The sequence below is a fragment of the Gekko japonicus genome, unplaced genomic scaffold (genome assembly GCF_001447785.1).
Source record: "Gekko japonicus isolate JY-2015 unplaced genomic scaffold, Gekko_japonicus_V1.1 scaffold5139, whole genome shotgun sequence".
Classification (NCBI taxonomy): domain Eukaryota; kingdom Metazoa; phylum Chordata; class Lepidosauria; order Squamata; family Gekkonidae; genus Gekko; species Gekko japonicus.
In genome coordinates this window covers 46,821-62,307 of record NW_015177173.1, presented here as the reverse complement: position 1 = coordinate 62,307, position 15,487 = coordinate 46,821, and the positions used below count along the sequence as shown (strand labels likewise).

The 15,487-nt window shown below is 48.1% G+C and overlaps 1 protein-coding gene across 1 annotated transcript in view; it reads right to left on the bottom strand.

The window, feature by feature from the left end:
• Positions 1 to 1,110: 1,110 nt before the first annotated feature.
• CCDC150 (coiled-coil domain containing 150) overlaps positions 1,111 to 15,487 on the bottom strand; it is a gene marked incomplete at its 3' end in the record, with an annotated part of 49,879 nt that continues 35,502 nt past the window's right edge. The window contains exons 16-19 of the mRNA XM_015428363.1: positions 13,432 to 13,494; positions 6,176 to 6,304; positions 2,829 to 2,998; positions 1,111 to 1,201 (exon numbers count right to left, since the gene is read on the bottom strand). Of these exons, the coding sequence (XP_015283849.1) occupies positions 1,111 to 1,201; positions 2,829 to 2,998; positions 6,176 to 6,304; positions 13,432 to 13,494 (453 nt within the window). The remainder of the gene's footprint in view (positions 1,202 to 2,828; positions 2,999 to 6,175; positions 6,305 to 13,431; positions 13,495 to 15,487) is intronic.

Genomic DNA, 15,487 nt, shown 5'->3' with positions numbered 1-15,487 from the left:
TAATCAGGGTTGGCCCTGGTCAGTCCTTGGATGGGAGATCACCACGGGAGTCCAGGGTTGCTACACAGAGACAGACAACGGCAAACCACCTCTGAACGTCTCTTGCATAAAAAACCTTACAGCAGAAACATCATAAGAACATAAGAGAAGCCAATGTTGGATCAGGCCAGTGGCCCATCCAGTCCGACACTCTTGTGTCACACAGTGGCCAAAAACACCAGGTGCCATCAGGAGGTCCAGCAGGGGGGCCAGGACACTAGAAGCCCTCCCACTGTTGCCCCCCACCCCCAAGCACCAAGATGACAGAGCATCACTTGCCCCAGAGCCCCTATCTATACTTTGTGGGGCTAACAGCCACTGATGGACCTCTGCTCCATATGCCTATCTAGTTCCCTTTTTTCCTTTTTTGAAGCCATCCATCATCAAACTCATTTGTTATGAGGGACGGATCTGATATAAATGTCACTCTGTCGGGCCGTGTGTCCCCTAAAATGTAGTGCCGGGTACCGAAGATATAAACTTTATAAAGGACACAGGCAAACCCAGTTAACAATATTAGCTTTTCACTCAAAATACAAACAAAAGCGGCTGATTCCTAGCAGTGAAAGCAACTGATTAACTGGGGAGCCCACGAAAACCCCAGTGAATGTGTTTAATCACATGCAGAACTAGGTTTTCCCCAAGGGATACCGCAAAAGGGGGGAGCACCTTACATTTCCATCCATACCCATCGCTTGTGGGCCAGGTAAGAGCCCTGGATGGGCCGGTTCTGGTCCCCGTGCCTTATGTTTGACACACACACCCTACGGGACCACCGTAAGTCCACTGCGACTTGACGGTGCCCTTACCGGCATGGTCCAGGCTAGCTCAAAGTCATCAGATCTCGGAAGCTAAGCAGGGTTGTCCCTGGTTAATATTTGGAGGGGAGATCACCTACGAAATCCAAGGTCTCTATACACAGGCAGGCAAGGGCCTAACCCACCTCTTCTCATCGCTTGCCCCGAAACCCTACAGGCTTGCCAGAAGTCGGCTCCGACTTGATGGCCGACTTTCCACCCAAGACAGACAAGGGTACCAGCCCGACCACAGGAAAGGGATTTTTAAAATTACCTTGATTCCGTGCTGAGGTTCCAAGCCCAGTTGGCTCTGGCACTGCTCCAATTCTGCCTCCAACTTCTGGATCCTTTGCTGGCCCTGGATCCTGCACGGGGAGGCCGAGACAGAAGGAGGGCAAAGAGTGGAAGGGGAACAAAAACAACATCGCACTCGCCGCGGAATTGACCCCACTCCGTTTGCAAGGCTCACACCATTAGGACATGACCTTGTATTGTAAGAGGGATACGCCCAACCAAGGCATAAAACCAAGGCATATAAACATTCTTATATACTATTTCCCCCCCCACGGAGTCAGTACAAATCACATTCTAGCTATGGACCCCGTTCTCTTTCGCCAAGGTTTCTCAGAAATCCCCCTCTGTATCATTTTATCATTTAATTAATTAAATAAATTTCTAGCCTGCCCTTCCCTGCATCGCAGGGCTCAGGGCGGGCCACAACAATAAATATATAATAAATTTAAAACAAAACATATTCCATAGAATAAATATATTCGATATCGACTAAACAACTTGCAAGATGACAGTCGGACACGAGTTGACGGGTGCTCCCCAAAACCTTTCGGTATGCGGGCCCATAGATGAAAAACAGAAACTGGGCAAATGGCAGATAAGCAGCAAGAATAGCAGCAGGTAAGGGGCACAACGCTGGAGAGGGGAGGCCAATACAGTTAGATGTCTGCCACCTCAATATAGGCCCCAAAGAGCACTTCGGTCGGGGTCACAGCACCGTTTAGTGACCCTGGGCCCTAAAGAGGCCAGGCTAGCTACCACGAGTGCCAGGTCCTTTTCGATGGCGGCTCCTATCTGGTGGAATGAGCTCCCAGAGGAGATCAGGGCTCTGCGGGACCTTTTACAGTTCCGCAGAGCCTCCAAGATGGAGCTCTTCCACTAGGCTTTTAAGTAGGGGCCGCCGCCACCACTACCACCACTGCATAACTGTGGAGCAGGACCGCCGGGGTGGGCTGATGAGTAATTGGAACATCATGGCTCATGGCGTCCCCCTTCTGACTTCTAACCTCCTCCTGATATGCAATGGAGAGTGCGCAATTTTAATCCTTCATGTATCCTGTGAGTTGTCAATGTTTTAATTTATCTGTTTTATAGCACTTTGTGCCTTGTAAGCCGCCCTGAGCCTGCGTGCGGGGAGGGCGGGATAAAAATGGAATGAAATAAATAAATAAATCGAAGATCTGGCAGAACATCTCCCGTTTAGCGGGCCCTGCGGAATTGCAGCAAGTCCCACAGGGCCCTGATCTCACTTGGGAGAGTGTTCCACCAGGCCGGAGCCAGAGCCGAAAAGGCTCTAGTTGAGGCTAAGGGGATCTCCTTCAGGCCGGGGACCACCGGCGGATGTTAATCTGTGGGGCGTAAAGCTCTTCGAGAGACAGATGGGGAGAGACGGTCCTGCAGATATGTTGGTCCCAGACTGCACAGGGCTTTAAGGGTGTTCTTCTTCTACTATTAGATGTCCTTCTTCAAAAATTCTCCCCCGAATCAATGATCAGTTCCCTTATATGGAACCGAAATTCGGCGAACATATTCCATTTTTTCATCTTCTTACATTCTTCGTTAACCCTCCCACCCCGAATGAGCCGCTAAAGATCTCTTTCAGCTTTAACATAAATGGCCCATTCGCTTCACAGCTCAGTTCCGCTGCAGACCGAAAACACCGTGCGTGCAGGAGAGGGAGACGCAGGCCCGGTTAGTTACCTGTCCTTCCTCAGGCCGATGATCTCGGAATCCTTGCGCCCCAGCTCCGTCTGTGCCTTCTCCAGAGCCTTCTCCATTTTCTTGTGAGACGCCACCACGTTCTCCAGCAGTGTGGTCACTTTGCGATTGTCCCCCTTGGCTTCTTCCAGCTTGCGCTGAAGAGCTGTCACCTGACGTTTCAAGAAAGCAAAGGAGAGAGGCGGTGACCACAGTTTTTGGTCACAGTCTCTAATCGGTCAGAGACACGTGGCCTGCAGCTCACGGACGGAGCACATCTCTGAAGTGCAAGAAGTCCCAGATTCGATTCCCAGAGTTTCTAGTTCAAGGCTCTCAAGTGACAACCCAGCACAAGGCCACTTCATGAGTTCAAGCAAGCTATATCTTGGATTTGAGCTCTGCAGTTCTTTCGGTCCTGATAGTAATTAATGATACTTAGCATCTCTGTGGCTTTTCATGCATTTATATTACGCTTTATTTGTTTTAAATCAAGACCTAGGTTTCCTGTCTCACTGCAAATGCTGATCTCCCCATGCCTATGACCCCCTCTGCATATCACGACGAATCCAATCACACCTGCTGTCATTTGCCTATTAATGTCATTCGGCATCTGAAATCACTCCACTCTCCAAGGACAGATGGACTCACATTCTACCTGTATCTGAAGAAGTGAGCAGTGACTCACGGAAGCTCCTCCCCTGCCACAAATTTGGTTAGTCTTTAAGGTGTTCCTGGACTCCTGCTCTTTTCTACTGCTACATCTGAAGAAGTGAGCACTGACTCATGAAAGCTCCTTCTCTGGCACAAGTGTTGTTAGTCTTTAAGGGGCTACTGCTCTTTTCTACTGCTATATCTGAAGAAGTGAGCCAGGGACCCAAAAGCTCCTCCCCTGCCATGACTTTTGTTAGTCTCTAATAAATCAAGACCTAGGTTTCCTGTCTCACTGCAAATGCTGATCTCCCCATGCCTATGACCCCCTCTGCATATCACGACGAATCCAATCACACCTGCTGTCATTTGCCTATTAATGTCATTCGGCATCTGAAATCACTCCACTCTCCAAGGACAGATGGACTCACATTCTACCTGTATCTGAAGAAGTGAGCAGTGACTCACGGAAGCTCCTCCCCTGCCAAGAAGACTCCTGAGAGTCCCTCGGACTGCAAGGAGATCAAATCAGTCAATCCTCAAAGAAATCAACCCTGACTGTTCCCTGGAAGGCCAGACACTGAAGCTGAAGCTCAAATACTTTGGCCACCAAATGAGAAGGGAGCACTCACTGGAGAAGACGACCCTGATGCTGGGGAAGATTGAAGGTCAAAGAAGACGGGCACGGCAAAGGATGAGATGGTTAGACAGTGTCATAGATGCAACGAACATGAAATTGAGCAAACTTCAGAGGCGGAAAACAGGAGGGCCTGGCGGGAGCTGGTCCATGGGGTCGCGAAGAGTCGGACTCGACTGTGCGACTGAACAACAAAATGTGCTCCTGGACTCTTGCTCTTTCCTACTCTCACAAAGGGTGGGTTGGCTCGCCTTCCTCTGGTAATTTAGGAGAATCAGGAGGAACCCAGAAATGATAAATTGGGGGTGACTGAGGACATAAAATCTATTTCTGTGCTCTGACATCTAGTTAATGAGGAAATGAATCCACTATTATGAATAACTGGATGGAAAGGTGGCATCTATATTACTGTTTTTCTTGAAGATTCGGCGTGCTTTGCAGACAAGCATTATTTCCGCCAGGTAAGTCAGGGGCCGGCAAGATAGAAAACTGTGCATGTAATTTTATTACGTTTCAACAACTAGTAAAGATGAACTAATAACCAAATATACAGCGCGTGTTTATTAATAAGTAGGAAAAGATAACTCTCTGTGAATGGATTTAGAAATCTGAAGAGCGTTATGCTGTTGGTCTTAGATTGTGAGCTGCATCTGAAAGTTTGTATACTCATTTCAGAATTGTGGCTGATTGCTGTGGAGTGCTACTGGACTGAGAGAAGCAGTCCCGCCTTTTGAAGCAGCTTTGTGGAAATGTGGCTAGTTTTGGCTAGCCCGCCCGTCAAATCGGGACTGCAGTTTGCAACTAAAAGAATCTTATTTACAAACTAGCCAGTTTGGTGTAGTGGTTAGGAGCACAGACTCTAATCCGGGAAAACCGGGTTTGATTCCCCACTCCTCCACTTGCACCTGCTGATGTGACCTTTGGTCAGACATGGCTCTCTCAGAGCTGTTCTCTCAGGGGCAGTTCTCAGGAGAGCTCTCTCAGCCCCACCTACCTCACAGCTCACAGGGTGTCTGTTGTGGGGAGGGGAAGGGAAAGGAGTTTGTAAGACGCTCCGAGACTCCTTCGGGTAGTGAAGGGCGGGGTGTAAATCCAATTTCTTCTCTCTCTCTTCTAAAGAATCTTATTTGGAAGTCTGAAGCAGTGTGTGTCTGCTACTGAGAGCGCCATTGTTTTGGATTCAAGAATTGTCTCTGTTTTCGTCCATTTCACACCCTTAGGATTTACTAATGAATTTACAAAACGCTGGGGAACATTTTCTACGGACTGCTTTTGAAAACACTGCTGATAGTTGACCCGGTTTATATGGACTGCTGATAGTTGATCCGGTTTCTATGGACTGCTTTTGAAAACACTTGCTGATGAGTGGGGCCGTGAGAGTTATCTTATCCTACTTATGAATAAACACACGTTGTGTAAAAAGGTAAAGGTAAAGGTTCCCTTGCTCGAAAGCCAGTCGAATCCGACTCGAGGGTTGCGGTGCTCATCTCCGTTTCAAAGCCGAAGAGCCAGCGCTGTCCGAAGACGTTTCCGTGGTCATGTGGCCGGCATGACTAGACGCCGAGGCGCACGGAACGCTGTCACCTTCCCACCGAAGTGGTACCTATTTATCTACTTGCAATTTCTTGCTTTCGAACTGCTAGGTTGGCAGGAGCTGGAACTAGAGACGGGATCTCACTCCGTCACGCAGCACACTCGGGTCTCGAACTGCTGAACTACTGACCTTCCACAGCCTGCAGTTCAGCGTCTTAACCACTTGAGCCACCGCAGCTCCTTGTACTTGGTTTTTAATTCATCTTTATTAGTTGTTGGCACAATTAGTGAAGGGCGGGGTATAAATCCAGTCTCTTCTGCTGCTGCTCCTGCTGTCTGTTTCACCTCTCCATCACCTGTACACTAAAACTTTGTCGTACCTGAGAAACAGGAGTTTACAGAGCCTTCATAATTTATGAACTCCTAAATGGCACGGGCCTGGACGTCAGGGATTAGAGGTGCTGGTGACGCCGATCAAAAGTTCAGCAGCCACGGTGGGAAATTTGCTTCACTGCGACGCAACGTTTGTTACCTTCCGCTTCCCTCTTTCTTCGCTTGCGCTCATGAGCTTCTTGATCTCCTCGTTGTCTCTTAAGGCCTCGTCACGGGATTTGACGGTCAGAAAATATTCCTCCTCTCTGCAGCTGAGGGCAGACTGTGTCTTTGGCACAGAGAGAGAGAGAGAGAGATTATTCTTGCTCAACGTGAAGAGGTGGTTTATAGCGCAGAAGGGGGGGGATATCATCCAGGCCATTCGGAAACCATGAAAATCTTAGAATTCATCCAACTCTACTACACATACATCAACCGGCACAAGGGTCCCCAGCGTAGGGGTCGTGGGTGCTACAGCCGCCCACCAACACCTTCCCCTGGTGCCCGTCAAGTGTTTTCAGAAAGCAGGTGGGGCTTCTGATTCACCACCGGAGACCTGATTGGCTGCCCATCTTGAACTATAGCCCGGGGCAGTTGGGGAAATGGGTCAGGGACTGGGGGGGGGGGGCAACCACGCCGGTGTCCCATCTTTAAAGAGAAATGCTGTGGATCACTCTCAGAGGTCTCTAGGTGTCTACTCAGACCGGCAACGGCTCTCCGGGGTCTCAGGTGGAGGTCTTTCACATCACCTAGATAAGAAGTGAAGAAGAGCCCTGCTGGATCAGACCAGTGAGGGTCCATCTAGTCCAGCATCCTGTCTCACACAGGGGCCAACCGGTTCTTCCGGCGGGCCAGCAACAGACTAAACATCTCCTGGTGGTTCCAGGTCCCAAAGAGGCCAGACTAGCGGCGGCTAGGGCTAGGGCTTTTTCGGTGGCGGCTCCTACCTGGTGGAATGAGTTCCCAGAGGAGATCCGGGCCCTGTGGGACCTTGTACAGTTCCGCAGGGTCTGCAAGACGGAGCTCTTCCACCAGGCGTTTGAGTAGGAGCTGCCACGACTGTTACCATCTGTCCTAGCCCTTATTACCAACTCGCCATGAGTACAAAAATGGTGGTACTGTGTGGAGCTGTGGCCACTAAGGATACCATCCTGGTGACATCGGTTCCCTTGTTAGTTGTTGTGGAGAGCACTTCTGTTGCACTGAATGTTTTTAAAATGGAGTTTTAATGTTTTATGTATTGGGCATTGGCCCCATCTGTATGCCGCCCTGAGCCCATTCGCGGGGAGGGCGGGTTATAAATTTAAATAAATAAATAAATAATAATAAATAAACAGGGCAAAGAGGCTGAAGTCTTCCCCTACTAAGATCTAAGAAGAGCCCTACAGGATCAGACCGGTAGTCCATCTAGTCCAGCATCCTGTCTCACACAGTGGCCAAACAGTTCCTCTGGAGGGCCAACAACAGGGCAGAGAGGCCGAGGCCTTCCCCTGATGTTGCCTTCCTGGCTCTGGGACTCAGAGGATTAGTTCCTCTGAATTTGGAGGTTACCCTCAGTCACCAGGTCTAGTAGCCATTGATGGACCTCTCCTCCATAAATCTATAAGAACAGAAGAAGAGCCCTGCTGGATCAGACCAGTGGTCCATCTAGTTCAGCCTCCTGTCCCACACAGTGGCCAACCAGTTCCTCTGGAGGGCCAGCAACAGTGCATTCAGGCCGAGGCCCTCCCCTGATATTGCCTCCTGGCTCTGGGACACAGAGGATTAGTGCCTCTGAACGTGGAGGCTCCCCTCAGTCACCTACTGCTTGGTCCTCTTAACTGGAGATGTCGGGGCTTGAACCTGGGACCTTCTGCGTTCCAAGCAGGGCCTCCTTAACTATTTAACAGTTCCTCACTGGAAAAAAGCCACCCTCTGATCTGCCTTCAATCCTGCTGGAGGAATTATATGGGTATCCCCTCCCATGTGGGTAAGCGAGTGCAGTGATGGGCTTTTATGGGTGCCAACCTCCAGGCGGGGCCTGGAGATCTCCTGGAATTATAATTTATCTCCAGACGGCAGAGATCAGTTCCCCTGGAGAAAATGGCCGCTCTGAAGAGTAAATTCAGTGGCATTATACCCCACGGAGGTGAGGTCCCTCTCCTCCCTTCCTCCGCAGGCTCCACCCCCACCCCGTGCGCAAATCTCTAGCAACTTTCCTGAACCAGATGTGGTAACCAACTGCAGGTGGTGAAAGAGCTGAAGTTTCCCTCTCTCTTGCGCCAGCCACGCCCTCCTCTTCCCTAATCAAACAATCCCAGAGCGGCTGCATTTGCAGAAGGAATTTTTTAAAAAGTCTTTTCAGGACTTCGTGACAGACAAGAAGCCCACAGCCGGCAAGAGGTAATTCGACCTCTCCGCGTGTGAAATTCAGGCGACGTCACTATACAACAGTGGTGGCGAACCCATGGCACGGGTGCCAGAGGTGGCACTCGGAGCCCTCTCTGTGGGCAGGCATGCCATCGCCCCAGCCAGGCCCAGACCATCATTAAAGTGTCGAATTCTCTGCCAAATAATTTTAAGTAAATGAAAGCATTTGGGATTGCTTTCCTTCTTTTGTTTAAACCTTTTTGAGTTAATGTTTGAGTTGTTTTTTCTAAAGTAAAACCTCAGTATTCAGGCTAAATTGCCGTGTTGGCACTTTGCGATAAATAAGTGGGTTTTGGGTCGCAGTTTGGGCACGCGGTCTCTAAAAGGTTCGCCATTACTGCTATACAATATTCAGACAACACAGGGCTCTTTTTGTAGCAGGGACTCCTTTGCCTATTAGGCGACACCCCCCCTAAGGTAGCCAGTCCTCCAAGAGCTTACAGAGTGGTATTTTATATATATTCTGTAAACCGCCCTGAGCCTGCCACAGCGGGGAAGGCAGGATACAAAATAAACAAAATAAATAGATAAATAAATATCAATATTAGATTGGCGTTTCCCCGGTCACATCCTGTGCCTGTGGAAACAGCAACTGAATTTGTTTCCGGGCACCAAAAACAGACGTTTGGAGTTCTTGGTAATGCCCCCGTTCTCTTTCCTGCCGCTATCCTATTGTCAGCGAGCTGCCAAATTCTTCTCTTTTGGTTCTCCCATTTATGCACTTGCTTGCTTTCGTTTTCATATGTAGACCTGTTGATGCGCTTAATTGCTTAGCTACTGGAACGTCTATATCTCTCAAGGCCACAGGTGGTTGCTGCGAGATAGTTGCTTGGGTGATCTCACGGAGGACCGTGGGAAGGAGATATGTTATACTGCCTAGAAGCGTTTGCTCCGAGGCCCGATGGCGCGCGCGGGAAGTCCCGCAATTGGGCCTCAGCTGTTTGAATGTACTATAACCTGTCATGCTCGTTGCTCTCCCCTCATTCCTAACAGTGATCCTGTACATGCACCTATAGCTTCAAATGAAGTAAAACCTTTCTGCAAGAGTGTACTTCATTGATGCTGTGGGGGAGCCTGACGCCTATACATCATGAGGTCTGGATATGCTCTCAGGATTGCCTGCCTACTCGCCCGGAAATCTACAGCCCCCCACTCACGATCGGGAGATCCGTTCCGTCGCTTTCTACATCCCACTCTGACATCGACAGTGCGAGGTTGGGGACTTCCCCTTCACTCTCCAGCGTTTCTTTCAGGATGGTCTGAATATTCTTGAAGCGGATCCTGGGAGAGGCGTCCGGGCTATCGCCGCACTGAGAGGCCGATTCCCTCGTGGGCAGGTCCATCGTGAAACGGACCCGGCGCGTGCGGGGGGACAGAGTCGACGGTCGCGCCTCGAGGTCCACCCCCTCCTCGGTGTCCCAGGCGATGCATGATCTGAAATGGTCACTGGGATTCTCTCGCAAGGACCAGCTGGAAGACTTCCTTTTCCTGAGCGACATTCTTACCACGGGAGAGACAAACGGCCCGGAGAGAGTGCGGTCGGATCAAAACAAACGGCCCAAACATCTGTTAACTGAGGAACTCCATTTGCAAATGTTGCCTCTCCTCTCCACTTCTGCGTGGGGCTTTATAAAGTTGTCGCATCACCGAGGGAGTCCAAGGAAGCCATTTTAAAACCTGATTTTTACCTCCCCCCTTAGGTGGCTGTTCAACGGTTAAATCTCGACAGCTGCTCTTGTTCGAGGGCTTGTATTCTCTGTGACATCACAGAATCACGAGACCTCAGAGTGCTCTTTGTGATGTCATGAGGGCCCACCCCTCAGTTTACGGAATCACCTGAATGAAGACCAGTGGAATGGCTCGCCAGCGCCGTTTCTGAAATCCAAAATCTTGAGACGGTACGTCCAGGTAAAGTAGGATGGAACTCCACTCCTGACTACCGTTTAACCTCCTCCCTGACTTTGGGGCCCAAGGTTCATTGCTATGTGTACATAAGAACATAAGAGATGCCAATGTTGGATCAGGCCAAAGGCCCATCCAGTCCAACACTCTGTATCACACAGTGGCCAGAAATACCAGTGCCATCAGGAGGTCCACCAGTGGGGCCAGGACATTAGAAGCCCTCCCACTCTTGACCCCACCCCCAAGCCCCAAGATGACAGAGCATCACTTGCCCCAGAGTCCCTATCTATACCTTGTGGCTAATAGCCACTGATGGACCTCTGCTTCATATGCTTATCTAATTCCCTTTTGAAGCCGTCCATGCGTGTAGCCGCCACCACTTCCTGTGGCAGTGAATTCCATGTGTTAATCACTCTTTGGGTGAAGAAGTACTTCCTTTTATCCGTTCTAACCCGACCGCTCAGCAATTTCATGGAGTGCCCACGAGTTCTTGTATTGTGAGAAAGGGAGAAAAGTACCTCTTTCTCTACCTGCGCTTTCCCATGCATAATCTTATAAACCTCGATCATGTCACCCCTCAGTCGTCTTTTCTCCAAGCTAAAGAGCCCTAAGCGCCTTAACCTTTCCTCATAGATAAGAACATAATATTTGTGTATTGGGCTCAGATTCCTTAATAGCTCATTTGTATGAATAATACAGATATAACACTGGTAGGGCTGCCGTCCCCCAAGTGGGACCTGGTGATCTCCCGGAATTACAACTGATTTCCAGACAAATGAAATCGGTTCCCCTGGAGAACACGGCTGCTTTGGGGGGATGAACTCGGTGGCATTAGACCCCGATGAGGCCCCACTTCCTCAGGCTCCACCCCCCAAATCCCCAGAAATTTCCCAACATAGAGTTGGCAGCCCTAAAAATTACTCGACTGCAACCTTCACAACAATGCTATACACCAGACATATTAAATGTATGGCCCGGGGGCCGGAACCAGCCCACCCAGGACACCAGGAGAGCCAGTTTGGTGTAGCGGTTAAGTGCACGGACTCTAATCTGGGAGAACTGGGTTTGATTCCCCACTCCTCCACTTGCAGCTGCTGGATGACCTTGGGCAAGCCATAGTTCTGGCACAGCTGTTCTTGAAAAAGAGCAGTTTCTGTCAGAGCTCTCTCAGCCCCACCTGCCTCCCAGGGTGTCTGTTGTGGGGAGGGGAATGGAAAGGTGTTTGCAAGCTGCTCTGAGACTCCGAGTGAAGGGCGGGGTATAAATCCAATCTCCTCCTCCTCCTCGTCTTCTTTTTCTTCTTCGCCTCCAGCTCCAGTCTGAATGTGTACTGGAAGGGCCTATATTAGGGTATTATAGCCCCTGCTGAGGTATTAATCTTCAGACGGGCTTAAGACTGGTCTGTTAAAAACCGTGACTGGTTTAACGTCTCATTCCACAGCTTTTTCCTTTATTTATACGCTTTGGCTGGGAAGCCCACTTCTTTTTGCTAAATTACACTTTACCGCACACATAGCCCGGCCCGACAAAGTGACATTCATGTCAGATCTGGCCCTCGCTAACAAATGCGTTCGACACCTCTGAGATACACAAAGCACTTGAAATACATAGGAAAAATACGGTACAGGTTCCAAGTTTTCTCCCTATATATTTCACATATATGTACCCAGCAGTGAGCCTCCACACAGAAAGGTGTCTCAGCAATGCAAGCAACGGTCTCCATCATCATCATCATCATCATCATCATCATCATTATTAATAACAATAATAACAATAATAACAATAACCATAACAATGATAATCTTTATTGCATTAGCAAGAAAGCCATTGCAACTGTACAGGATTAAAAACACACTTAAAATTGTCAAATTTGTATATAGGTCGACAGTTATCAGCAGTAAACTAATTAAACTCAGGGAGATTTGTTTTCTTAATCACCACGGCTAGAAAGGAAGCCACTATAGCCGTGGTTTGATTATCAGGGGAGTTATCAGACAATAGCACTGAAACTGCCCAAGGAAGGAGGGGAAGCTTTTCTTTTCTCACAACAGGAATGATATATCTCTCTCTTTCCTTATTCCACTTAGGACAGAAAAGCATTATATGATCCATAGTTTCTATCATCTCTTGTCCGCAATCGCAAACTCGTTCCAAAAACGGAAGTCCCATGAAACGATCGGAGAGCACCTTAGAGGGGAAGGAATTAAGTCTCGCCAAGGTGAAAGCTCTGCGTTGTCTTGGGATCTTTAAAGTATAGCAATATGACGGGATAGCCTCAGGGGGGGCAAGACCCAAGGATAGACCAGAGCAAGTACGTCGAGCTCTTTGGAGGGTACTGCTGAAGTCAAGATCCTTTAGATTTGATTTGATTTCTCTGAGTGACTTGTTTAACAATGGGGTCTCCGTTAATGGCAGAGACCACAATCCCTTTGCAGAAAAATAGCTCCCCCTTCCCCGAATGACGCAGGCCAAGGGATAGGGAACACACTGGACATAAGCGTGTCTTCAAGCATAAGCCTCAGGGCTGAACGTTAGGGGGTGAACAGAAGCACTGCCCCACCCTCGAAGGTCTCAAAACCACAGCAGGGGCTGATAGCTGGGGAGATGAAGCAGAGGGACCGAGCGCAAGCTCGCATACAGCTCGGTGACGTATCCAGGGACTGAAGGGTGGTCTCAAGGGAAGAAAGCCACAGAGAGAGGGAAGAAGAAAACTTCTTTCTCTTTATCCGCCCCACCCCTGATTTCTGCGCAGGTCAGTGCATCGTTTACACACAAAAGAGCAGGTACCTTCCCTCCCTTGACCTTTCATGCTTCCTCTCAAATGCCAAGAGAAAAGGCACTGAAAGGGTCAGAGAGCTCCCCCCAGTGGATCCTGAAAGGCAGGAGTAAAAATATCAATTCCCGCCATGTGCTCCGAAAGTAATTAAAATCCCGGGGAGGACACTAGAATTTTTCAAATGGTGCCAGGCAGGCCCAGGGAATTACGTACATGGTCACCACTGGTTCCCACACAGTACTTCGGTCTCCTCCCGCCCGGTTTGCCGTGTACCCCCACGAAAACTCGCACGAGATTAACAGAAAAGGCAACCTGGGTCATTTGAGTACCTGCTTAAGGTGCGCTTGCATCTTCTCCATGCTCATTCTGAAGGAGCCGAGTTCTGCATTCACCTGAAATCCCCAACGATAGAAAATTAAAGCCAGGTCCAAGCGTTTTGGAATCTTGGGGGGGGGGGTGTCAAGTAAAATTGATTTGCGGCTTTCGCAAGCAATTTCTTCCCAGAACATTTTGCATTATGTGTACCCATCATTGGTACAGTACTTCTTTCTTTTCTTTTTAAAAGTTTTTTATTAATCATTTCGACAAATACAACAATAATAAAATAACACTAAAACAAAAATAAACAACATTCACTACATAACATTGAGTTCTGTCAGTATACACTTATCTGCAATGTTATCACTTTTATTGCAACGGGGCTATAAATTTACTATTTTTGTTTTTTTCAAAAGAATTTGTGTTTTCTCGATCAAAACAACATTTTCCCACAAAAGGGTACCATTTCTCCAGGTAGTCTGAAGTAGCCAAGGGGTTTTCTGATCTCCTAATGTCTTCTGTTATTTTGTCCGTAATGGCATGATCCCAGATTTTAGAACACCAGGCTTCTATTGAAGGGGAGTTTGGCATCTTCCCATTTGTGGCTATAATGTTCTTTGCGGCCAGTGAATTGTATTTGTTGTATTTTATATTATTCTGTACTGTTTTAATGTTTTAACTTGGGCATTTGTGCCCCTTGTGAGCCGCCCTGACCCTTCGGGGAGGGTGGGGTATAAATTCAAAGATAAATAAAAAATAAAATATTAATATTGAAACGATCTCACATCGTATCTTGGGAATGTTTAGCTCGTGCCAAAGGTTTAATAGGACTAGCTGGGGTCTCTCTGGTAGTGTGTAGCCAGTTATGGTGTTTATATGTGTTAATACCCTAAGAGAACAGCGAACCTGTAAGGACACCCAAATGAATACCGAGAGTCGACTGCAGCTGACAACTTTGTATACTGGCTACTATCGTGAGATGAATACCAACAGTTACTAGCATTTTATTATGATTTTATAATTGTTTTAACCTCAACTTGTTTTTAATGTAATTATTTGTCTTGATGTAAGCCGCCCTGAGCCGGCCCCAGCCAGGAGGGCGGGATAAAAATCTGAATAATAAATACATTAATTAATTAATTAGTACTAATTTTCCCAAAAAATGGACTTTTCTGCAAATCCACCAACAATGAATATATGAGCCAGCACAGTGGTGAGTTAGCAGGAGTTATACGGGGAAGTTTTGTGGGGGTTGTTTTACCATCGTGCCGCTAATTGAAACGACTGAAAAAGAAAGTTCAGCGAACTTGAGGTGAACATAGGGGAGTGCCGAATGTTTTCCCAATGATCTTCTCTACATTCGGTTTTGCAGCCTGTTTGCCAGGCTTTTGTGTATGAAGTTCCGCAGATGTATTAAGAAGCAATATTTTATAGACCCTGGATCTCAATCCTTTTGGGGAATTGTTGTTATCCAAAAGTAGTTTTTCATAGTCTGTGAGGGTCCTCGTTATGGATTGTTTGATTTTAGGCAGATCGCAAAGATGTTTTAGCTGAAAAAAATTCATACCATGGTAATTGGTGGTTGGCTAGATTTTCTAGTTCAGTTTTATTTTTAATTTGTCCTTTCTTTAATATACCACAAAATCTGGTTAAATTGTTTTCCCTCCAATAGGGGAAGGCTGTGTTCTTAAAGACTGGCAAAAACTAAGGCCGACCTGTAAAAGTTGTTATGGAAGAAACCCGGGTAGAAGTCTTCTTATTATTTTTATCCCCAGATACTAAGTGTATGTGCAAGAAAGCGGTTATTTTGGACTTTTTGGGGACAGTCTGTGGATTTAAGACAAATCAGATTGTGAAAGCTTTTTGAGTCTATATAGGTAAACTCAGGGGTAATTTCCTGCGGGAGCACACAGGAGTGGAGCTCCGGCAGTAAGGAGCCCAGGGGGCGGGCACATGCAACAAGCCCCGCCCCCTGCTCCCAGCAGTTCTCAATCGGGCCACGAGGAGCAAGAAGCAGCCAGGTAAGTTGCAGAGCCCCCCCCCCAGCCCGCCTTCAGGTACAAGTTC